Here is a 26,213-nt window from a genome sequence, read left to right as displayed (position 1 = left end):
GGCTGTCTGTGTTAAAAAAAAGGTCCTAGGCTCAAGCAGCAGGAGTGCTACAAGTCAGGATTGAGGTACTCTGAAAGAATTGAAAGGGAGACTTGCATGTCATATTCATTTATTTTTGTTTTCATTAACATAAACAACATGTCTAATTGTATTCCTGTATTTACCCCAGTGATCTGTCACCTGACTTTGTAAAGGATGTTACATTCCTTGAAGATAATTATCACAGTCTAAGCTTTAAATAATAAGTTCTGACTCAATTGAAATGCAAACACAAAATACTGCATTTCCTTTCCCAGCTGAGCTTCTATTTAATGTGCCAGATGAAGGAGCCTGCTCTACTTTACTGGATCAGAATCAACATGATTTGTCCAAAAAACTCAGAGATTAGAGGAAAACAGGCCTTACTCAGACAAAACTGCCTGTGAAGGAAATAGGCATTTTGTATTTTGCCTAAGCAAGCTCTGAAGGATTTAGCTAGTGGTTTGCCTAGGGAAGGTTTGAAAAAATTGGCCCTTGGTCTTAATGTCCATATTTTAGAACAGCATCTGTGGCCCAGAAGAGAGAAGAATACAAGTTTATCCTGCTATTTTTTGTGAAGAACAGATTAAGTTATTTCTGTTTGGAAAAAAGCTTCCTCTAAAACAAATTTCCAGAGTAAGACAAACAAACCTAGTTTGAAGTTATGATGGCTAGATTTTGAAAAAATGATCTCACTGGTGTCACCCATGGCCAAAACATAATGACATATATTTCATAATATTACAAGTTTGTGGTAAGCATAAAACATTTTCTGTACTCAAGCTTACAGTCTGATAGCTGTAATCTCCCCAAACACAACCAATCTTTTAAATCAATACATATAAGAGTGTGTCTAATTCTTAAAAGAGTGGAAATGACTGATTTGCATATACATAATTTAAAGTAATCTGTTGGTTAAAATATTTGTGGCAGTTTTAAAACTGTCCAAGTGTCATTAACATCTTAAAAACATGGAAAGTGTGTAAATAGTATTCAGATTTTTATGTGATATAAATAGTGGTCAATAATGCTGTTCTATATGCATACATAACTCCAGAGGAAAATTATGGCGAGTGGTGCATGACAGTAAGTGGCAATATAGCCAGAAGAGGCAGCATGTTACTTTGACCAGGCTCTGCCATGTCCGTATAGATCAGGTGCTTCAGCAGGGTTTTTTGGCACTTTAGCTAAAGCTGATTCAAACAGCTATTAGATAAAAGCACCCAAAAAGGCCCACTAAAGAGCCTGACCTATGCATATGTCAGGCAAGCTGGGTCCAACTAAGGCTGTGCCTCTTCTGCGCGTGTGCGGGACTCAGTGCAGGAACTCACCAAGTTTAAAGTGCCATTGTTTTATTTTTTTAATGTCTGCAAGCAGCCAAAAGCTAAAAGCAAACCTGTTGCCATTGTTTTATTTTTTTCATGTCTGCAAGCAGCCAAAAGCTAAAAGCAAACCTGTTGCCAAGGAGAAATTGTGCAACTTTTGCTAATCAAATAGGTTGTGCACCAACGTGAGGTGGATCTTTTGGGTTCTACTCTACTCAAATCCATCTCTCTGCTGTCCTGTGATAACGTGTTTCTTCAGCACAGGGATTCAGCTCTAACATGTTAAGGCCATATACCAGTATTACTACAAGGAAACTGTCACAATAAACAGTCTAAACACAGAAAACAGGGATAAATACAGGTTCCATATTTAAGTGAAGATATTATAGCAACAGCATCAAATGGCCAACCTAGTGGTTGCAATTTCAACTGTTATTTGCTATTTATATTGTTATTGTTCTTATTTCCTATATTCCTGGTAGCTGAAGGAAGAAATCCTTCATATTAATTAACAGCACATACTCAAAGAAGGCCCAAAAGAAGGGTGGCTGTACTAGTAAGTAAAGGAAAAATGTCTGCTAGAGATTGTGAAGCCTCCAAAACGTTCCAAAATGCTCCTAGAGACATCTCCCTATATTATGTGTTGTGTAAGGTGTGGGAAGAGAAAGGAGACAAGGTGTTTAGGGGATGAGACTGATTTTGTTCTCAGTCATACAGGTAACTTCAGTGAAGAAGCTGGATATGAACAAATATAAACTTAATATAAGGGAGTTCAGAAATCGGCCTATTTTTTTTGTTTACACCAAGAATGCTAGACAGAGTTTTGGCAGTGTCAAGGAGCCTCAACATATGAACACATTGTATTAACACCCATTTAATGACCTATTTCATGACTGGAACATTGTAACATGGCCTTAATGTAAATATGAATCAAGCCCACTATCTCTGACCATTCTTAGAGCCAAGCTGCCTCAACACACGATAATTTCCTGCCCAAGAGAACTTTCCATCACCCCAGACTCCTGTGAAATATGAAATATCATAATCAGACAGAAACATAATTGAGCATCCTACTTGACACCAGACAACATTGAGGAAAATAGACTGTTCTAGCTTTTATCTGAGCCAAATTTGCACAAAATACACTATTCCAATAGGAGATCTTATTACACTTTCAGCTGTCCTTTGAAATATGAATTTTCATTTCTACCTAGGAGCAATTTTACAATCTTTGCATTCTCCTATGCCTGATTGTGCCTGAAAGGTTGCAAATATTTTTTTTGGAAATATCTAATTGGGCTAATAAAAGATATCACCTCTGCCACAAGTTCTGATTCCTTTTGCCTAGAGACCAATAAGGCTACAAACTGTACCACTAAATATATTAAATTTTCCTGAGCACCCAAATTCTCATAAATGATTACTCTGATTCCCATTAAAGTAATCCATATGTGTGTGCATGTCTGTGTGTGTATGGGGCCGTGTGTGTATTTGCGCGCGCGCACGCACACACACACATGCATGTATATAAAACTGTAATCCATACATATATGGATTATAATAAATTTATATGGATTATACAGCACCAGACACACATAAATTATGCATCATTTTGCTTCAAGGTTTACAATATATTAGAAATATTATTTTTATTACCTACAATCACCTGATAATTAGCCAGGACAGATTCAACAATATTACCAAGACTGTAATTTTATGTTACAATGAATCATCAGTCTAAGAAAGCAACAGAACAATAGCAGGACTTGTCTGCTTAAGGCAAGAATTAGACAATATCTAGAACCCTTTATATTCTAATCAGCTTCTTAACTAGTTTGATTATATCATGGACTCCAATACTTCAATAGCTCTGCTCTCCAGTATATGGCATATATAGAAGCAGCAGCTAGCAGATATCAATATGAGTGGAAAATGTTTCCTGCTGAGCAAGTACTGATTATGAACCAGATTCACTTTCTTGTAGGCAATTTTGTAACAAGGATGTTAAAAAGAGAAGATCCTCAGATGGGTGGAGTATCTGGGGAAGATAAGAGGCAAGCAAATTACCAACAAGACAGAAGCAGGAACTACATTAAAATGGCTATTAGGTAGATCAAAAGTGAAGAGAGGTGATATTAGAATGGAGTTGTTAAAAAAAAATATAATAGAGAGAAAGAAAAAGCTCAAACCACAAGGTGTACAACAAAAATACTTAGCACCTTCACTCTGCAACTTCAACAGGAGTCGGGGAGAGGGTAGAGGGGACTTCTCCAGTTGACTTCACATTTAGAAAAATGACCCTTTTGTTCCTGTGATTTTGAATGGGGCAAATGCATTTTGCTCAAGCATACGTTAAGACTTGAGCCAAAACCTTTTGATATGAAGTGAGGATCTTCAAATAAAAGTATGAGAACAAACTAGAGCCTAATAAACCTTAAAATGCAATCATATGAGGACAGATAAGAATGTGGCCATGTTTATTACATCATGATAACTCCACCACAGATGTACTCGGTGTAAAAAGTCATGTATTTTACTCTAACTTGCAGTCCTGAAGACCTGTACATGGGAACACTAGTTTATATTAACCAAGCAACCTGCTTACCACGTCTAGTAATGCCTCTGACTATGTTTTCTCCTTCTTGGCATGTAGATGAAGCTCTGATCTTGAGGCTTTAAGGGTGCATTCATACTCATGTACAATAAATAATACAAGTTTTGCCATTCAATCTTGGTTAAATACTTTGTTGACAACACATAAACCAGGAAAAGATACAACTCACAATTTTTTCTCTGCCACTGCTGGGCTGATATGCCAAGAGAATGAAGTCTCGTCTACTTGGCTTTTTTTTTTTTTTTTAGAAAAGCAAACAGATCAGATTCTGAATGTGTATATGGAATGAATCTGCTCAGTAAACTGATTCCATAGTTTTACCTTTTTCTAACCATCACTCCATTTTAAAACTTTGGATCAAACTCAAAACTTTAAAACTACAGGATGATGTACAAGAGATGTTCCGTGAGTAATTGCCTCTGTTAGGGAAATAAGAGAGTGGTATATATCCTGGTAGCACGATTTAATAATCTGCACTGCATTCAGGACTGGAACAAACATCAGGTTTTATATAAAACTGGATGATAACCTTTCAAATGACAATAATTCAAAACTTCAGGTGCAATTTCATGACACAATTCAACAAAGCTGGAAAAGCCAAGCTGAACAGGATATTATTTCGTATGGTTAAAGTCAAAATGTAGCAGAATAAAATTCTCATGTGCAGGTATGTTTACCTGAGTTGCAAAAAAGTGGCATTTGTTTCTATTATACTCAGTCATCGTCAAGATGCATAACTTAGTAGGAGCATACAATGAAAGAAATTCTTTATTCAGCTCACGCCTGCTGAAAATATTGTTTTTTACTGCAGTAAAAATTGAACACTGGCACATCTATACTATCAACATCACAACTTAATGGCCTGTGTTAGATTAATCTTTGATTATTATGCTTCATATTACTGCACTTGTTTGGGTTGATTGCGTTATCTCCATTGAATGATCATTGAAGCAATAGTGAATAGTTTGCAGAAGTGTGCTTTTGACATTGAAACTGGCATAAAGGCTGCATCAGCATTACAACAGATGGTATTCAAGCCCAGCAAGAGATTTTGGGGTTACTGCTGCTATTCATCAGGGATAAATGTGATAACCCAAAAGAAGCATTATTTCACATCGGGAATCACAGGAACAAAATCAGTGTGGTTTGGCTGGCCTATAGTTATCAGCACAGAGTTTAGCAACAAGAACATTATATATCAATTATATAATCTACAGGGGCTTGAAATGCATACAAATACAATCCATGCATATTTGAAGACACCTCTGCATTGTCACAATGGTGTGACTCAGCTGAAAATAGTAGGGTACCCTGACATAAGGATCGCAGTTTAAAACTCTAATTGAGATGAGGCACTGTATTTTTTTTCTTCTAAAAAGGCAGCTGAGGTCAACTGCAGGTGTATGGCATAAGGTTGACATTAATGAGCTACCTCTATGCTTTTGTTCACATTAGGATTTTTCAGAGACAGCTATTTCACAAAAGTTACCTTGATGGTAAAACATATCTTTTTTGCAGTAAAGGCACAGCCTAAGCATAAATGAAAATCAGGCACAAAGTGTAATGAGCAGACTATGTAGACTAAATGTAGCTCTGACGTAAATTAGATCAATTCTATTGTAGTCAATTGAGTTGTACCTACTTATACAAGAACTATATTTCTCCATCTGTATTTTCAGATGTTTCTCAAGTATCAAAATATGCTGGAGCAAATGTCAAATAAATTGGCTTCACATCTACAAAAAGTCATATAGATGTTCCATATTTACAGGTCTGAATCTGTAATGCACTTTGAGAGTTATAATGCTTTGGTTCATATGCTTTAGTCGGACAAGATGGCAGTTCAAATTTCATGACAAAATACTAACTTATCTTCGCTATTGAAAAAGCTAATGAGGTGGTAAATAGTTGCAGAAGTGATGTTACATGCACTGTTCTGCAGGATTTGAGGGCCTGTCATTATCTGTGTAACTATATGTACGCAAAAGTAAAAAAAGGCTACTAAGAAAGCACAAGAGGCAAAAAAAAAGGCTCAGGACTAAAACTAGGAAAGAATTAGCTTTTCATTAGCTAGGCAAAAATAAGACAAATATAAGCTTTTGCAAAGAACCACTCTAGACATCGTGGTGCAGGTTCCCAGTTATGCTCAGTATCTGCTGGGCATTGCTTTAGTGAGGACAGCAGACAGTTATGTTCATATTATACTCTCCTAAGCTATGTTATTTTTATGCTATTGTAAGCCTTGCTATAATACAGAGCAGCCTTGGGGCTGCTCTGTTCTGTGTTTGTTCCCTATAAGCCCCAAGTTGTAAAGGTCAGATTTAAAAAATTATATAGGTCACAAATGTCACCAGTAGCAGCAGTATTAGCACTCTTGCTATGTATCTTCTCCCCACAGAAGTTTCATCTTCACTAGGGACTGCAGGTAATTCCTATCTACTACAATGCTGCATAGCAGACAGACTTCTTCAAATTGGACTTCGGTGACACTATGCATTCTTATATCCAGTGTTAGGTATAAAAAATACAAAAGCTTTAAACAAAAACCATTAGCCTGTTAGTGGGTAAATATCAGTAGAGTAATAGTTTTCACTGTGGGTCATTTCCACACTGATTCAGAAAATGGAAGTTTTACTAGGTTAAGTTCCAAAAGTAAGAATTCAGGGATGTTGGCTGTAGCCGTATTGGTCTAAGGACATAGGCAGAATTACTACTGGGAGATGCTTGTGACAAGCATCAGAAACCATTCCAGAAAGTCTTTTTTGGTTGCCACTTGTAATGTGCACCATGTACAAAAAAGTCCCACTAGGAATCACATGAAACTTCACTATTGAAAAGCACTCAGCATGTTGCTTTAAACAAGTAGACTCAAGAATCAGTGACATCCTGTATATCACAGCAGCACTGCTAGCTTTCTTATTAAAAGGCCTTTTCTACATTTCCTGCAAGTCCAGACATCCACACTGAGTTTTTATCCATGTGGCAATGTAAGGATCCATCAGTGTTTTCCAATTTCACCCCAACCTCCCTTGCAAACTGCTGGATTCAAGAAGCACTATCCAGTTACTGAACTGCAATCTCCACTGTCTTGCTTTATGATAGTTTATATTATGTTTGTGTTTTCTGAATCAATCCCCTCCTAAATCTCAGTAAGACAAAATACCTATTATATATTTTGACTGAATTATGCCCTTTGTCATTGTGACATGAACTGAGTCTTCACAAAAATAAAAAGGTAAAGAATTATTTTATGTGCCTGCCTCAGCTCTGAACAATATAGGATAGGCTACAAACCTAACCAATAGATTCAAGCAGGTTATCTAGTACTAAAATATTTCACAGCACCCCAACACTAGCATGTGGGAGAGAGATACAGCATTTCTGGTTTACAGTTTCAGAACAGAGATGTTAACTTTGCAGAAAGAAAGTAATATGCAGGTATTAGTAGACCAAAGTAAGCCAGTGGCCAGCCTCTATAATGCTTCCCACCTAATAAAGGCTACACCAGAATCAGGTGTAAAAACAACTATATCCACAAATTCACAATGAGTAGTCTATGTTCATTTGATTTTTTTCCCTACATTTGCAAGCATCTCCTCTAGTTTAGGTATGTCTCATATTTTCAGTGCTCAAATTGAGGAGCACAAAAGCCTAATCTCTAGAGGTTTTAAGCACCCACTATTTGAAGTACAAACAAACACACCTACAAAGCTGAGGCTTGCTGCTTCCAGACTGCGACTGGTTTGGGGGAGGGGGATATTACGCACTGTCATCCACCTCTGAATGAGACCCCCCCCTCCCCAGTGAGAAGGTTAACTATTATAGCTCTTGGCAGGATAGCCAGGTGGGGGATCAAACCAAAGAGCAATCCACATTTTCAAAAACATTTATAAAAAACCCAGAAGAGCTCGCCACCACCACCACCATCAACACCAATCGCCAATCAACCAGGCGGCAACAAACATCCACCCACACACTACTCCACCCACCCACCCACTACTCTAAACCCTGAATATTTTATATCATAGTAGTTATCATAGCAACTATAGTAAAGAAAAGAAAAAAAAACTACATATATTTGTAACATGGTGGGATGGGAAGGGAAAGGAACAGGAGGAAAGGATTCATCTTTGGGATTGAGATGGGGTCTTTGGGATCACATACTGACAGAGAGACCAGACCAACCGAGCCTAGGCGGGTGCAAGAGACAATGATTTTGGGGTGACCATGACAGTGCCCAAGGGAGACTGTGAGAGTCAGGACTGCCCAGTGAGAGTTTGGGACGGGGACTAGGGATCCCGGATGGTTTACATGAACCTCCTGTTGTAACACAGTAGGAAAGACATTACAGGGGATAAACTGGTACTTTACTCCCCTTACTAAAATCTGCAGGGAATGACACATGAGGCTTAACTCACTCGAAAGTGTCATTTATGTGAACATGAATGCCGTGTCATACAAACAAAAAACACACCGCACCAAAAAAAAAAGCCGTGTTGAAATTTTCAGGGGCTCTACATTAACGTCCATTTTGTCTACACACACCCCCAGTTAGCACCTCTGGCATTCAGATCAAACTGTCTCACATTGGGCAACTGAAAATACATCCATTCACAAGTAATGGTTGCTTGGGTCTAATTTTCTCTTTCCACTTCATTCCCTCAGCCTTACCTTGATAATATTCCTACTGACATTGAATGCACTGCAGGACTGGATCATATGTATTTTTTTTCATTTTGATAACATCCATAATATATTTAATTTGCTTCTTTTAAAAACAAGAGCAAGTACAAATGTGTATCTAGATGGTTTAAAAGCATCTTAGTTCACATTATGTTTCTATATAATGCTCCCTACTATCTAACTCCTAAAGAAGCTAATTGGTTAATTTAAAGAGTTATTGTAGTCTGTGCTCATGAGTTTGGTGTCCTTTAGCAGATTCTACACAACATGTGTAATTTCTCTACTCTGATAGGATTCATTTGGGGGAAATCTCAGATTTTTAAAATGTGCACACACTTCTTATAAAAATAAATATACTCAGAGACTGAAAGTAGAGATTAAAAAGAGAAACAAGAAAGGATACTGACAGGATCTAGTAAGAGAGAGAGAGAGAGAGAGAGAGAGATGTATTTAAGCATCAGCCAAATGACACAATTTTTCATACAGTTTACAATGGAAGCTTAAAGACTAAAATACTCCAGAAGCCATTAGTTTCTCAGTACTCTGCAAGGGATTAAAGTATTTCTTAATCAACTGCTAAAGCATAGAAGAAGGCCAAAGCCTAGAAACTAGCAAAGCTGTGTAATGGTGAAATCTGGAGATGTACAGACAGCAACGGATACAACATCACAGAAGTGAACCAATTGTTAAAATCTACTGAAAATCAAATTGCACTTCTGCAGCTTCTTTGCCTGCAATATATATACACCTTTGAGGAATTACATAACCATAACTGGTGCACTGGCTTTTAATGAGGTTACCCGGAGATGTCCGCTTCAGCAAATAGTTATTTTTAAAATGATATTTCCAATAGTCAAAAAGCATCCAAAAGAGTTGACTCAGAATTGCAAAAAGGAAATCACCTTCAGAAGAATTTAAACAATCTCCAAAAGACCTTGACTGCACCTTTGCAATACAATGTCATGCCTGCCAGGCAATCCACACAGGGGTTTTACTTGGTATCACTTTATATGTGAAGGACTCCATGCAGTGAGCTGTAATGTATCAAACAAATACTTCAAATAAAGGGAAACAAAGGAAAGGTGCTCACATCTCATTCACATAATGGCTACAAGTGTAAAACCAAACCCATGATGGATGAACAACTTAAATAACTGGCAGTTTTGAGCACCCTACAGTGCTCAGCTACAGCTGCAGTATCCAAAAAGATTATACCGCCATATTCAGAGGTATGTCTTCAGGAGAGAAGACAAACGGAACCAGGGCAAATTAAGAGCAACTTCCCTTGGCCATCTCCATGCCTGTCAACTAGTTTCATAATACAGCCAGGATGCATCATAATTAGACATTGCTATTTTTAACTAATCACAGTTTGAGGAAGAAAAGGAGGCTATAAGATGAAAATAAAATGCCATTCGTGGTAAAATATCATCTATCTTGTCTCATTTTATATTTTCTAGTGAATGACAGCCCAGTGCTCTTGTAGCATACAAAAGCAAAAAAAAATAGGCGTTCTTTTCAAACTGAAATGTTTGACAGATGTAACAGCTTTCTGAAATAAAAACTGATGAATTCTCAAATAGAACAGTCCATCTCCTGTACACTTGAGAGATTACATTTCAAGAAGCGAGGTTTACTGTCCTTTGACAGATGTAAATGTTATTTATTTATTTATTTATTCATTCATCTGGGCAGCTGGTAAAAATATAGGGACAAAATACAGCTTTGCTATTGGCACATAGTCTACCTCCTGCTGTTCTAGATGCTGTAGACGTCAGGATGATGTGTGTTACAGGGTGCTGTTGTCACAATCTGAATTCAATTTCAAGTTCTGTTACTGGTAAGACAAAGACTTCACTGATATTTTGACCGATACTTTGAAATTTGGAAAAAAAATAAGACCAATTGATAAATGACTGAAAATGCAGGTGCTGACAGAGAAGTATTTTCAGGAAATGTATTTTAACATGGTGTTCAGATATACTAGCATTTTAGCAGAAGTTATAGATAAAATCTACAGCAGACATATCTGTTGTGATAATAAATTCACATGCATCAAGGAAGCTTTAGCATTTAGCAAAAGTCACAGAGACTAACTGCAAGACACACAGCTGCAAACCCAACCAACCCATTACCTCACCAGTAAGGAAGAAATTTGCACACAGCTTGACCCAAGTTCCATTCAAGTCAATGGGATCTTTCCACTGATTTCAGGCAGAAGGTAGGACAGGCTGGCACCTTCATAAATCCAACAGAGTAGTTTTTCCATACAGAAACTCATGCCTCCCTGATTCAGTTAGTCTAAGGTACCACTCTGCCCTACCTTCTGCCTGACACAGCAAATCATTTCTCTGCTCACTGATACCAATGAACCTTGGTTTGAGCCAATATTCCAAAGCAGAACTTTCTAAATGTTACTTTGCAGTTCATACATGCTTCTGCAAAACATGCTATTCACGTAAAAGCCCTGTTATGAACCACAAAAGGCCAGATCCTGCAAGCCCTGTTATTGTCTTAGAGTCACAGACTTGATCCTAAACCACTGAAGTCAGCGGAAATTGCATCTCTGATGTCTCTAGAAGCAAAATTAGGCATGATGTGCAAGGATGGCTTGAAGGATAAGACACAAATAGTCATGTGAAACCTCAGAGGAGTGTATAGAGAAAATGAAAATATCTTACCTTTTGTGGGCTGTAATCAGAATGAACTGATTGAATTATAGCTATTGAGATGGATCTGCAAAGGTGACTTGAGCATTCATAATGCTGATCATTACAGCTTCTAACCTTTAGATACCTACCTGCTTAGTAAAATTCATAATGTCCAAATTAGACATCTAGGTTCCCAATACCTTACATAAGAAATTTCAGAATTGAAAATGGGATCCACAAAAACTGTTTTAAACAAACAACTGGAAATCCCAAGGACAAGGCCATATTTCCAATCCTTGAAAGACTTGGGTCTTTCTCCAGGCTGGAGAGAAGAAGAAGGAACCTCCCTCCACTCAGGAATCACAAGACTTGTCCCCTCTTTTCTTTCAAACTGGAGAAGGAAGCATGCTTTTCTTTCAAAAGATGGCTGAAGGATGAGGAGGAGGTAATCTCTTTTTATTCAACTGTTCATTGCTTACAGCCCTCATATAGCATAAGCAAGACCTATGTTCAAATTGTTCCTCTGCCTCAAGCAATCTGAACCCACATCTCTCATGAGAATTCCCTAAAAACCCAACTATTCTAGTATTCTGGGATGTGCTGCACCACCTTGGCTCAACATGCTGTAATCCCAAGGGCTCATGGAAACACTGAACCTAGGAGCAATAAACCCCAGTGCAAACTTTGCTGGAGTTTATTGTGTCAAATTAATATTCATGTGAAAACACAGCTCTAACCACCAACCTTCAGATCCAAGGGGAAAGGAGCAAAGGGTGCCCTTTCTGCCATGTCCTTCTGTGGAATGCAATATGTTATGCAAACCTAGAGAATACCTACCAGCTCAAATCCCACAGATGAAAAAGGCAGATGAATACAGTTTGTGGATTCTGATAGGCTTAGGAATGAGGGTTGCTCAGTCCTGTCAAAACAGAGGCACTTTGGGCATGCCCAGAAGAACTATAGGCACATAGGAATGTTACAGTTTGACACTCAGCCACCTATCCTTTTTGGTTGCCTAAGTGGGAACTGAACAGGTAGTTTGAGGTTCTAGGTTTTAGGCTTAAATCCCTGAAGTGGCAATTAAGTGCCAAAATCCTTTTGTAGAGCCAATTCATTTGAACTAATATGCATCTAGTATTTAGACACTAGAAGCTGTGCAGTTTCTAATATTTTTTACTCTGCTTAAAGTATATACAACTAAAATAATGAACAGGAGGTGTGAGAGTAATAAGATTAATTCAAAACTGAAATAAAGTATTTGTCTTTTTATATCATTAGGTAAGGCATAGACTAAAACTAGCCCTCATCTCTTGTAGAAAAAACTTCTACATCACTTGTCGTGAATTTGCCCACAGAAATAATCATATAATTTAAACATTAATAAAAAGAAACCTAGATGGTGTAGGGCACCTCTGATGAGATGGAAACAGTTTTATTTCCCAGGATTTCAACTGAATCTAGCACCTAAAAGCATCGACAAGTGATAGATAGATAGATATAAAAGTTTGCCATTCTGCTTTATCTATTTTTATTTTGTCATGTTTTAAGTAATAGCTAAATAAATGGATGTCATCATACGTGGCACGTTAACAACTTTAAAAAGTCTTTCAATAGTTCTCAACCTTCATCATATTAGTCAGTGGGTAGCGTTGTTATTTTTTTGTCCTTCTTTTAGGCATTGCCAATAACTTGCTCTGACAGAAGGAAGGAAGGACATACTCTTCATTTTTTTTTGTTTAAAGTGGATAATATCAAACGCTATTGAGCCCAAATTGATTATATGGATCTTTAGTTTGTATTTTGCATACTTCACCTCACATGCCTGTCATTTGCTTTCTGTGCAAATAAACATAAGGCAAGATCTTCTGTTGGGGTAAACCAACATATTTTTATTTACTTCTGTAGACCAATGCTATTTACTGTCACTGATAATGTGGTCTCAAATTCTGAAGTGTAACTTTAAAGGGGGACTTATGTTCTTTCTGTAGGTACAAGTGCACATATCCCAAAGGAGTACAACGGTAGCAGCATGAAGATTTTATTAATGCAAAATACAATGTTGTATTTTGCAAAAGAAATAACATAACTAAAAAGTGACTTCACAGGAAACTATAGTAACTGTATGACAACTGGAATTAATGCTAGATAATCTCCTGACAAAGCAACTCAAGTTTCCCTTTTCATGTTGTACAATAGCAGAATCACTACAAAGATATGCAGACACATTATAACAAGGGTTTTTTTTTTCCTTGCTAATCTTAGTAATTCTTGAAGAAGAAAATAAAAGAGACAATTATTTGTAGGTAAAACTTCCAGGATTCAGACACCTAATTACCCGAATATACACACAAATCAGATATTTAAACATCTGAATAATTTATTGTGTTCACAAAACTGGAACCTAGAATGAGGCACCTTTAAAAATGTGGTAATACAAGATAAAATGGGACAAAATCTTCTATGACTTAGCATCTTTGGCAATCTTTTAGTGCAGTTAACGTGAAGGAAATATAAAGAGTAAAAGAATTGGCCGATTTTATAAGGTACATCTTACCAGTACCCTGTGGCTCATCTACACACATTTTTTAACCAGTATTATTTTGTTGAGTACTGCAATTTTTTTCACTGGTTATACCCACACAACTCCTAGCCTGGGGGTACTTATAAAACACTTCTATAGTGATATATCCATATAGATTTATTTCCCTTACAGAAAGCACCATTATACTGATATGACTTGGTATATGATAGGAGGAGTAGTGATACTTTAATTATAGAGGCATAATTAAAGTGGTATAAATTTGGTGTGTAGTCAAGCCCTTAAGGGAGTAATTCAATGAGATGGTAAAATTCAGACGTACTCAAGTCTGTATTAAAGCTAGTCATATGCTTACATTTAGACAAGGATTACATTCAGTGCTAATTTGGACCTTAGTAAAAAACCAAAAACTGAGTCATTATGTGTTGGTGTTGATTATTAAGAGGAACAATGCAATAAAAATATATGGTTGCACAAGATACGAGTCAGAGATGAACCTGACTAAATGTCCATAAGAGTAAATCAAGAATTAATCATTTTATACACATTCCACCACAGGCTGTGATTTCAAAGGAAAAAAACAAGCAGCAGGGAGTAATGTTGATGATTTAGTGTTGCTTTTTCCCCTCTGAGTTTGTATTGAACCAACACCAGCACTACAGGCTGCCTCAGAGATAGCTGCACTTCAGAGGTGGATGTAAAATCCATTACAAAAAAACAAAACAATTTTTAAAGGACTCCAGAATTTTCTCAGACAGAAGGCGCTATATAAAAATGCAAATATTATCTATGGCTCTCGTTATATATTTGAAAATATGCTGCTTTCTGTCTGGTATGTTTAGTGTGTTAAATACAAGACAGGCAAGACTTAGCCCTAGTGGAGACAAAATATCCCACAGTAAATGGGACCCTTAAATAAACAGGATATGTATACACTTACTCCTGTTTTGAATTTGCCTAGATGTGAACATGCCTACACAGGTGTGTGTATATAAGCATGCCTATAGTGCGTGTGTGTATTTTATATGAACAACATATAGATGAACAGCTTGGTCATGAGAATAAGAACTCTAGAATTGATGGAGCAGTTTTACTTAGGATTTGGCATTCCCCCTCACATGAAACTTGAACCAGAACTTCAGACGAGTAGACTGCATACTTAAGGAGTTGTAGAATGTAAATAGGTCACCGTTTTCATATCTTTAACATCTGTTGTTTATACCCAAGAAAGCACACCAGGGGCAAGAAAATTAATTCCCCAATTGCTGTCAACTAAGTTAGGGAACAGCAATAAACAGCTTACTGTAAAGCCTCTAGCTACAATAAAACTGCTGTCAATAAAGTGTGGCTGATGTGGTTTTGCTGTGCTAGAAGAATGGATTCTTTGGAAATGAAAATCCGAAATAGTAACTAGAAGGATCACTTCTCGTGCCTAAACACAAAAGAACATTATCACAAAACTCCAGTAGCATTAAAAACTGATAATCCTATTCTCTCTTCCACGTGTGGTATAACTGTTATTAGCATTTGTGAAAGTTAGGCATTGCACATCAAGGAAAGAAGAAACTCCAGTGTTTTAGATGCTAACTTTTTGCTTGGGAAACGGATTTAAAGAAAAATGAACCGTACTCAATAGTGTACACAAAAATGCTCTATATTCTAGTTTAACTTTTCCATTTCAAATTGAAGTATAACTTAAGGTTCTGTTCAGATTTACATTATAACCCCTAGTTTTCTCATATCTTAACTTTTTCAAAAATTATCTTTTTCAGCTGATATTTTCCATACGTGGCCATAGCGCAAAGATGAATTTATTTAGACAGCTGAACAAAATCTGTTAATCCATTCACAGATTTTGCATGGGTAGAAAAATATTATGTACATTTTAGCATTTCCAATATGTTAGACGTATGCAACTTAAAAACAGCTGCATTTAAATTAACGTGCTGTAATTTTCCAGGTGAAGAGTCCTCACTGAGGACTAATATCCAGGTTAACTTGTAAAGTAAATAAACATAAGCATAAATGGGAAATGGACAAATAAAATAATGGAATTATAAACTGCAACTTTGACACAAAGTGATAAAGTATTGCTACTCAGAACAATAAATTACAGAACTATAAAATTCTAGAAATATTTTGTTTTGATCAATGCAAGTTATATAGGTTCTGCACTGTCGCTCTTCTGTGAATTTCCATAGTCATATACCTCTGCAAGATGCAACTTTGGAAGCATCAGAGATATCTGTGGTTTGTCAACTTTTTTATTTTTTTTTTTTAAACTCTTAAAAGATAGGGACAATGAATACAAAAATCTAAGGTTACCATTGTAAACACTTCAAAGTCAGAAAGTGCCAAAGTTACATGTGATATTTTATGCAATCTTCATTGCTCACATAAAGCCCGTTTATTCACTCCTTGACCAGGCAAAAGTCCCACTGACAGAATAAGGAGTAAAGGATTGACTCCACAGGGTATGTTGTGTTGCTGATTATGCAGCTAAATATGTACCTGAATACAATAAGTGTAACAGGTGTTAGTTAAGAACCGTAATCTTATTTTCTGGCTGGGAGACCTTTAAAGAAGCAGGGATGATATGGTGCTTGTTTAACTAGACAGATTATAGTGGAATTGTGTGCTGTTTTCCCAGGGCTTTATTATTGGCCAGATACAAAAGTGTGGTACTTAAAACCATTTTCACTAAGGACAACATTAAAACACATTCTTAACTCTGAGCATGTGCTTAAGTAGCACTAATTTGAATAGGATTTACTCATGTACTTAAAGTTAAGCAGGTGTTTAAGTGCTGCTCTGATGGAAAATTCTTTCCTGAACCCGGGTCTTTGCTCACACCTTTCACTGTTACATTAACATATATTTTGGGTTTTTATAATTCCAGTTTTTCAGAGATGTAATTCCAGACAAAACTGCTCCAGTGAAGCTACACTATCATTAAAATAGCCATAGTAGGGTAACTCTTATAATAAATTATTTCACAAGTTATTATATTGGTAAATTCATGGCACTGACAGTATTTTTAAAAGACTTTTCACACAGAAAGCCGCAACATATTGCCCCTACTGTATTTTTATTTAGTTTGGCACATTAACTAATTATTCTGAATTGCGTTTTAGTTGAGCCAAATACTGGAAGGAGCACTGACAGATTTCATTACTGTGCATGGGTCATACTAGTGATTTCAAAATTTAAGCGACGCATTTAACATTTTTCCACACTCCTAATTATGTAAATTAGCACTGAAGGGATACTCCCAAGTTCAAGTATTCAAGAATGCTCTCCTTACAGGATCTGTCAGGTGTTCTGCATCGCAGGCACTTGGAGAGGGCTTTGGTTTTTATCCTGGGCACTTTTAAAACATCAACCAGAGCAACTCAAAGTGACGTGAAGAGATCTTGCCAAACAATTTTCAGTTAAACAGCTAATGCCCAGCAAATTATTTTGAAAACTCAGGGATAAATCTTGAAGCATTTTATCTTTGGCTGAACTAATGGGTTAGGGTTGAACTCAAACTCCCATGGGTTTTTTGACTGAATAGGAAATAAATTTCGACGTCGGGCTCAAACTCTCTCAACTTTAATGATAAATACATACACCCATTACGCGTGTTGCAGATAAACAATATGTTCAACTGAAAATATTTTGCGCTAGCATTTATCAATACATTCCTCTCACCTTATACTTTCCCTATGCCAACATTCTTCACAGCTTTTCATAAACCACTACCAAAACTTAGAAAAAAACCTGCCAAAAGTGCTGGTGAACCTTGTGTTATAGTTTTTATCATAAGATAAAAAGGAGAAATTTGTATTTTTTTATTAAAAAGTCAAGAAAATAATACAGTGACAAAGAACTAAGTATTTTCTTCCCAGAATAAAAGCATTTCAGACATCATGAGATTATTATTACATATTCTATATGAAAAATGTTTATTTAAAGATTGAATATATTCCTTTAAGGTCATATTCTACAAGTCTTAAAAAACACGTACCTATGAAACTATATTTAATTTGTGTCACTGCAGGGAACAGTAGCCAAGACGCATCCTAGCTCAAAGAGATCACATAAAAAAAAAAAATAGCAGACTATTAACTCACACTGCCCATCTTGGCTATAGTCATCTGGTAGAAAATGTGATGTAGTTAAAAAGCTTGCTTCCTGCAACACTGATCAATGGGAAAATTTAGAGGAAAAAAAATCAAGCAACTATTTATACAAAAATGAATTCTATATCCAGTGAAACGTACCTGACATGGGGCTAGATTTAAATGGCACATTCTATTGATTTCAACAGGATTTCAATCAGATACACAATAAAACAATGCAATATTGATTACATTGAATAAATATATTTTTATTTTAAAAAAAAATAAATAAATAATCAAGACACCACCTCATTTATGAAACAGACAAAAATAAATTTGAAAGAGGTGCCTGGGGATTTTCTGCCCACATTCAACATCACTGTTCAGCGCTTACACGTTGTCAGGTAAGTCATTTTTGTGATCTTAACTGCTTTTAGAGGCCAAAAGGGGATTAAGTCTGATTCTTGGAATACAGCCTGGGAAGTTAATTTAAGTAATATTACTAGGACCCCTGAACAGGGGGTGAGGGGAAGGAAAGAGAGAGAGATTTTTTAAAGCTAGTAACTAAAATAGGGAAGGAGTGTATCCCGTCTTCTGAACTTCAGACTAACCACAGGTTAGCCAGCTACAGATTTTTACGTCTGCTTTTAAAAAAAAAAAGCCAAAAACTTAAGCTGATAGGTGTGATGCTGTACTGTGTAAAACATTATGAACAGGATTCAGAATATTTTCAAGTCACTGTGAAAAACGGGTATTTTTTTGCACAGGGAATTTGCTAAACATTACTTTAGTGCTCCACTTCAAGCATGAGTACTTTTTCAAAAAATATTTTCTATTGCCTCATACGTGCACATTTTAAACATGTTGTCTTGTTAGTGTGACAACTTATGAACACCCAAAAGTCAAGAGGCAATTTTGACAACGTAACATTCATCTTAGATAAGGCAAATGCAACAGCAAGAGAATGACTACATCCTAAACTTGGCTACCATGAACATCTTTTTGCAAAGACAGGCTTAAATGCATCTTGCTCAATTCTATAGGATTTGTACTTTGTGGATTCCTAATATATTCAGACAAATCACCATAACCTGAAGTACAATGCCAACAGTAATATAAACGTGATTGCTAAAACCTAGGGAGTTGGTATAGTGAAAGCTAAGAACTAAGAAGTTGCTTTACAAACATACAACTTAACTACTGGTCACTCCAGTACAACTATCATTAAATAAAAGGTTTCTTTGGCTGTAGTATCAGCTTGATCCTTCCCTCCCCCATTTCCTATCTACTGCAGGATTGGCACCTGGCCAGCACAAGCGACATAGTACCTTAGTGCCATCTACAGGCTATATTGACATTCTAATTTAGTGGCAAAAGACAAGCACCAATGAAATAAATTAGACAGCGCTGCATTTAAATCTTTATTAGCAAGGAATTATTAGACCTAAGAAAAACTAATGCTGGATTTGGTTGAAATGAGTTTCTCAGCCTCTTAATCCTTCTTCATATGGCATATTTCACAGTTTAAAATGAGTTATAACAGATCACTTATGCATTACTAAGATGAGAAAATATTTACAATGGGCTGATTTTTTCTGCATAATTCAGTTGTATTCAGAGAAAATGCATTCCTTTTGAAAGTATACTTTGGCCATTTTTGAAAATATGCAAAAATCTGCATATTAGACACCCCACTTCAATCTATTAGAACAATATTATTCTCAATCAAAAACAGAGGAAGACTTCCGTATGGCTTAGTTATATCCTAACAACAAACCATGTGCTTCACAGATGAAGTACGTTGGAAACTCAGCAATCTTTGCAAGGGAAAAAAAATTAACCCCTTTAACAATAGTAACATAAGAACGTTGCAAATCAGTTGGAACTATAAAAGAAACTCAAGCTACCCTCATTTCAAATTTGAAAGTGAATGTAAATATCCCATTAAATCTCAAAACTGTCAAATTTTCTCTCTCAGTGAAATTTGGCATATTAGGAAAACCGTATTTCCTCTTCAGTATCCCAAACATTGGAACAGTCCTGAGGAACATTTTTAACAACTGCTTTTCAGTTTTGTTCCATTATTTATGCACACGTGCATTTGCGCAGATGCATGTAGATTTTTCCAGTAATCAGCGACTCTTAATACTGAAATACCAGAGACATTTTTAAATACATGGTTGAGCCTCAGAGAAACGATAAAGGGGTCAAGTTTTTTTTTCCTCTCTCCACATTATAACTAAGCTAGAATTAGACCAAAGCAAAAGACATACTGGCACTTTAATACTGGTTGATTGGGCACTTGTATGCAGTACTTATAGACCAGTAAAAGTGCTCGTTTACCTGTCTGGTGTGTAAGGGGCCCTTTGTCTTGAAGCCTCCTTGGGAACTGCACTCTGAGGCACTGAAGTGATCTGAACTAGTGGAAGAGCGTTTGGAAAGGGTGTCGCAACCACCAACAAAGGTGTTGTCCAAGGGAAGTTCCTGAATCACATGATGCTTTTTCACTGAAACTGGAGTGTCAGGTTTAAGATGAAAAGCAGACTGTGGGGAAGCAGATTTGTAATGCTTTGCAAGGTCAGGACTGTTAGGCTTAAAGGTTGTTGGTGGTGCTGTGCCCCAATCAAATCTTCCTATACTTTGCTCCTCCAGCTCTGCTGGAAGGCTTATTGTCCCGTTGATAGGTTCATGAACTGCATCATCAGGTTTGGACTCCTCAATGGTCACAAAGTTCAAAAGAGAGCTCTTAGGAGACTTCCTTTTCTTCCTTTTCTTTTTCTTGTTCTGCTTGTTCTCCTGATTGGGAGACATCCATTCAGCACCTTGCTTGCTCCTCTGTGCTGCTTTGAACCTAGACGCATGTCGACAGCGAACCAGAACCGTGACAAATATCACCACTATGACAACCATCGCACCTGCCACGATAGCGATCATGATGGTCAGATAGTCCTCATTTTGATAGGGTTGGCTACTGTCCCCTATGTTCCGGTCCAAGGGCGTTTCCATAGTCCTGCGTATCAGGTCATAAATGTAAGAGGCATTTCCAGCAGTGTCATTTACATACAAAAATACAAGCACAAGAGTATGCAAGGATTTAGGATAACCCAAATCACTTATGTTGACAACTAGACGATGCAGTCCCACGTCAGTAGGAGCTGGTTTTTCTTCCAGAGTAATGTTACCTGTCACTGGATCAATACGAAATAAACCTTTGTTATTTCCACTCACAATTGTATATTTAAGCTCAGCATTCATTCCAGTGTCTATATCCACAGCAAACACTTCTGCTACTACTGAGCCTGGGATTGCCGAGAGTGGCACCAGCTTAAACGAAGTATTAGAAGGTGGGTAAATGACGACCGGGCTATTATCATTAACATCCATGACATTTATTGTTACTTTTGCTGTAGAAGAACGAGGAGGCTGTCCTCCATCAACGGCCTTGACATCAAAGGTGTAAGAGCTCTGCTGTTCTCGATCAAAAGAAACATTGGACTTGATAACTCCAGAGTAAGGATCCAGCACAAAGTTCTCATTGTCATTCAGGATGGAAAGGGTCACTGCTTTATTTTCCCCTGCATCTGCATCAGTCACTGTGATCACCCCCACAGTACTATACTTTGGTAAATTCTCAGATACAAAAAACTGAAAGTGATTATGAGTAAATTTGGGACTGTTATCATTTTCATCCAGTACAGTAACAATCACAGCTGCCTGACTCTGCAGAGGAGGGGTGCCATTGTCCCTGGCCGTAACAGTAAAAATGAAACGTTCTTGCTCTTCTCTGTCAAAAACTCTGGACGCTGTTAAAACACCCGTCTTCCGATCCAGATCGAAAAAGGAGGCATTAGGGCCAAGCTGATAAACAATGTCTGCATTTTTCCCACTGTCTTCATCTGTGGCACTAATAGTTGTTAAGTATAGACCACGACGGTTGTTTTCAGAAACTGACAGCTCAATTACAGGCTGGCTGAAAATTGGAGGGTTGTCATTTTCATCCTCCAGTTTAACTCTTACCAGGGCAGTCTGGTTCAGACTGGGCTTGCCAGAATCAGAGGCAACAATTTTAAAGCTGAATTCTTTGGTGCCCTCATAGTCCAACAAGGAAGAGGTCTCTAACAAATACTGGTTGTCGTAAACTGCCTTCAAGTGAAATGGGACCTCTCTCTCAATGAAACAGATCACTTTGCCATTCACATCAGTGTCCTTATCTGAAACCGTAATTAGGGCAATCTTTGTATTGACAGGATCTTTCTCAGACAAGTACACTGTGCCATTGATAGGACTTATAATGTACCTGAGGTCTATGTTAGGAGGGTTATCATTTACATCAGTGACATTGATGGTAACAGTTGCCCGAGCTGGAGTAGAGCTGCCATCACTTGCCAGGACGGTCACCTTGTGAATAGCAGTCTCTTCTCGATCTAAGGACCTCTGAACTGTTATCAGTCCTGTAGTGTTGTTTAGAGCAAAGAGTCTTTTGGTTGCAGGGGCAACTTGGGCACCAAAAATATATCTGATTTCTGCATTGCTTCCTATATCTGCATCTGTAGCATGAAGCTGAATTACAGAGGTACCCACAGGGGCATTCTCAGGGATATGAACCTCCACCTGACTCTCTTTAAAAACAGGCCTGTTATCATTGACATCACTTACTGTGACTTGCAGTATGGCTGTGCTGGATTTCTGAGGGCTCCCTCCATCTTCTACTTTAATTTTCATCACATAGGTGTCTTTCTGCTCTCTATCCAAGTTCTGCTGCACAATGAGTTGAGGCCATTTCTCTCCTTCAGGAGTTTCCACGATATCCAGTCCAAAGACGCTCTGCCCATTTAACAACTCATAGTGCTGCACCCCGTTGAACCCAGTATCAGGATCTGTGGCTGATGGAATTGGAAAGCGGCTGTTGATCAAAGTGTTTTCTGGTATGGAGATATTGATGACAGGAGATGGAAACATGGGTGCATTATCATTGGTATCCTTTACGATGATTTTTATTTTGATCAGCCTAAAGAAGTCATTGGGGAGAATCACCACTTCAAGTTCAAAGAAACACTCATTTTCCTCAGCATAGGAGACTCCAGCACAGAGTTTTTCTCTGTCTATTCGATTCGAGGTGGTGAAGATTTCTCCGGTGGTGCTGGACACTCTAACCAAAGGGGCATCCCCGGCTTTAGACACCAGTCTGTAGACGAGGCTGGCGCTGGTCCCTGTGGCAGCATTGATATGAGAAATGTTCAGATCCTTTGGTATGTTCCCTATGGGCACATTTTCTGGCAGCTCCTCTCTAATAGTGTAAATAAGTTCTTGAGCTATAGCAGAATCCAGCCTCAAACAGGCAATCAGAGCAGCCAACAGGTAAAAATCCCTCAGGTCCATGATAATGTGTTTATTCTCTTTTTCTGGATTTTAGGATTTAAAGGTTTCCAAAGAGGAATGGTGCACGATTTGCAAGAGGCGGCGTGCATGGACTGCAGGATGCATTACATCTCATTTCTTATTTGGAGACAGCAACTGTCAACACAATCATACAGACAAGCATTATTGTTTCATAATAAAAAGCAAAACAAATCCACAATCCCCGCTCCTTTCTTTGCAGCGCACGCTTGCCAACGGTACATTTCCCTGCTGCTCCCTTCTCCAAAGCAATCCCTCCAGACGAATGCACCAATACCCCGTTAGTTGCATTTGCACATAGTGAGAATGCAATTAACTACTTGCAGGATTAAGGACAGCTCTAGTTTCGGCACGTACTTTCCCAGTCGCTTCTTAGCACACAGTGTAAACCAGAACATGCATTTCCCCTACACTCTCCTCCACCCAAGCATTTTCGTGCAAGTGAAAAAGGTTTCCGTACTTCCCCAATGCTAACTGCCGTGTCAGCTGCCAAATGGGATTTGTTGTCTGGTGCCGTGAAGTGAATGTCTGCTTTTTTTCCCCCATGCTAACCAGATTTTTCTTTCCTCCCCGTGCCTTGCATCTCCCCTTCTACTGCTATCGTACTGGGAAATAAGTACCCGGACATGCTGCAGCAGTACCAGCAGCAGCAGCAGTCGTCACTGGCTACTTCACATCCCTATCAACTAGAGAGACAATAACAGGACTTACAGTTTCTTACACAGTAAGCTCGATGTCTCTTCTCCAGATGTTGCATACTTCTCCCTATGTTTAACAACGTTCAACTTTATTTATTTATTTTTTTAATGCAGCCTAAATCAAGGGAGGAGGGGGCGGGGGGTAGGAATTCCCAATACAACTTAGAAGTGGTCAACATCTTTACAAAGAAAATGCAGAAAATAATATTTTCTGATGGGGGGGGGGGAAGAGGGGAAAAAAAGGGTGCAGCCTTTCAACACTGACATAGATCTCCCCTCAGGATGTTATTAGCAGCTGCCACACACAAATGCGGCAGGCTAATAATGCAGGTGAAAAAATAAATAAATAAATAAATAAATAAAACAGACCTCTGCTTACATGCTCTGCTAGCCGCAAATTAAACACAGGCTGGGAAGCGCGTAGACCGGTTGGTGGCCCCGGTCAGCTCTTTAGCCCTAATCTTATCTGCATTAAAGAAACCCAGCAGCCGATGCCCGCGATTACTTCCAGCCTGGGGATGCAGGTAAGGATGCAGAGGCAGCCGGGGTAGGTGAGCCTGTGCCACGAGCCTCAGTTGAATCCCAAACAGCGGCTCCCTGCCTGGATCTGCTTTTGCTGGGTGTGTGTGTGTGTGTCTGTGTGCGTGCGCATATCGGTGTGTGCACTTCATATATATATATATATATATATATATATATATATATGCGCGTGTCTGTATGTGTGTGCATGTGTGTGTGTATATATATATAAAAATAAAATAAAATGTATGAGCACAGACACAAAAGCACACAGGTACACACACACAAATATATAAGCACACACATACAGATACACACACAAATACATATATGCAAATACACACAGCCACAAGCACACGCACGCACGCACGCACACACACACACACACACACACACAGGGCTGGAAGGCAGCTCCCAGCCCGCATCACACAAACACACACCCACGAAACGAAACCCCTCCCGGTGCCGGCACAACTTGGCACTTACGTGTGTGTCCTCCCGGGGCGCCGCGGTGTCGCCCCGCCGCCAGCGCGGTGCACCGGGGGCCGCCACCCCCCGCCCGGGAGCAGCAGGCGCGGGCTCCGGCGCTGGCCCGCGGCGGCCGAGCAGTGAGTCCCGCCCGTCAGCGCCGGGCGCCAGGCATCCTCCTGGCCGCGTCCCAGCCCGCGCCGCGCCGCCCCGCGCTCGTCCGCTCAAGGCTGCGCTGCGCCCCGCAGCCCCCGCGCTCCACTCCGCAGCATCCTCCGCGGGAAACTTGCGAGCGCCCCTCTCCGGGGGCCGGCACACAGCGAGATGAGGTGATGTGAAGTGAGGCGAGACGAACCGAGCGCGACGCTACTCGCTCGCCTCGCCCAGCGCTGCCCCGAGCCCAGCACTGCCCGCGCTCCGCTCCCGCAACTGAATTTCTTCATATAACTCTCCCCGCGCCCAGAGGGAGGGCGGGAGGCGACACCGCCCCCCGCCGCCCCTCATTGGCCCGCGCCGGCGGGGGCGGGCACGGGCGCGGGGATTGGCCAGCGGCGCCGTCGCTCGGCCGGCGGATTGGAGGGGGCGGGGCGAGGGGTGCTGTGCAGAATGGGCAATCGGGCGGCGGGGGCTGTGTCCGCGTGCGGGGGAGGGGCGGGGTGTGGGCCAAGTTGGAAGAGGGGACGCGGGGATGCGGGAGAGAGAGAGAGAGTGTGTGTGTGTTTGTGTGATGCAGGCTGGGAGCTGCCTTCCAGGGTGAGTGTGCGCGCGTGTGATGCGGGCTGGTGTGTGTGATACTAGCTGGTGTGTGTGTGTGTGTGTGTGTGTGTGTGTGTGTGATACAAGCTGGCGTGTGTGTGTGTGATGTGTGCTGCTGTGTATGTGTGATGCAGGCTGGCGTGTGTGTGTATGATGTGGGCTGGTGTGTATGTGTGTGTGTGCGATGCAGGTTGGTGTCTGTGATGCAAGCTGGCATGTGTGTGCGTGTGATGCGAGCTGGGAGCGGGGTGTAGTAGGGGCTCAGAGCCTTCTGCTGTGATGCTCGCCCCACTCCTCAGCTTGATTCGGCTCTCTGTTTAATACACACCTCATCTATAATTCGCAGGGCTCTGACTCCAGCTCAGTCTTGGCTCCCATTGACTCCTGCGCCCCTTTGCCTTGCCTGAAGTGGCAGCTGAGGCTGGGCTCAGAACTGGCCTCT

General features: G+C 39.4%; 1 protein-coding gene across 8 annotated transcripts in view; it reads right to left on the bottom strand.

The window, feature by feature from the left end:
- The window catches only part of PCDH9 (protocadherin 9), a 991,597-nt gene extending 966,134 nt beyond the window's left edge, over window positions 1-25,463 (bottom strand). For all 8 annotated transcript variants that reach the window (XR_016438785.1, XR_016438787.1, XM_090024594.1 and 5 more), the window contains exons 1-2: window positions 25,034-25,463; window positions 20,277-23,447 (exon numbers count right to left, since the gene is read on the bottom strand). Coding sequence is in view for 6 of the 8 variants with exons in the window: in XM_090024594.1 (XP_089880720.1) it covers window positions 20,277-23,312 (3,036 nt within the window). In the remaining 2 variants the exon portion in view is untranslated. The remainder of the gene's footprint in view (window positions 1-20,276; window positions 23,448-25,033) is intronic.
- Window positions 25,464-26,213: the final 750 nt, after the last annotated feature.

Source organism: Crocodylus siamensis, chromosome 1 (assembly GCF_052110815.1).
Source record: "Crocodylus siamensis isolate JL-2025a chromosome 1, ASM5211081v1, whole genome shotgun sequence".
Classification (NCBI taxonomy): domain Eukaryota; kingdom Metazoa; phylum Chordata; order Crocodylia; family Crocodylidae; genus Crocodylus; species Crocodylus siamensis.
The sequence above is the reverse complement of the archived record's forward strand: the minus strand, read 5'-3'. Positions and strand labels throughout refer to the sequence as shown.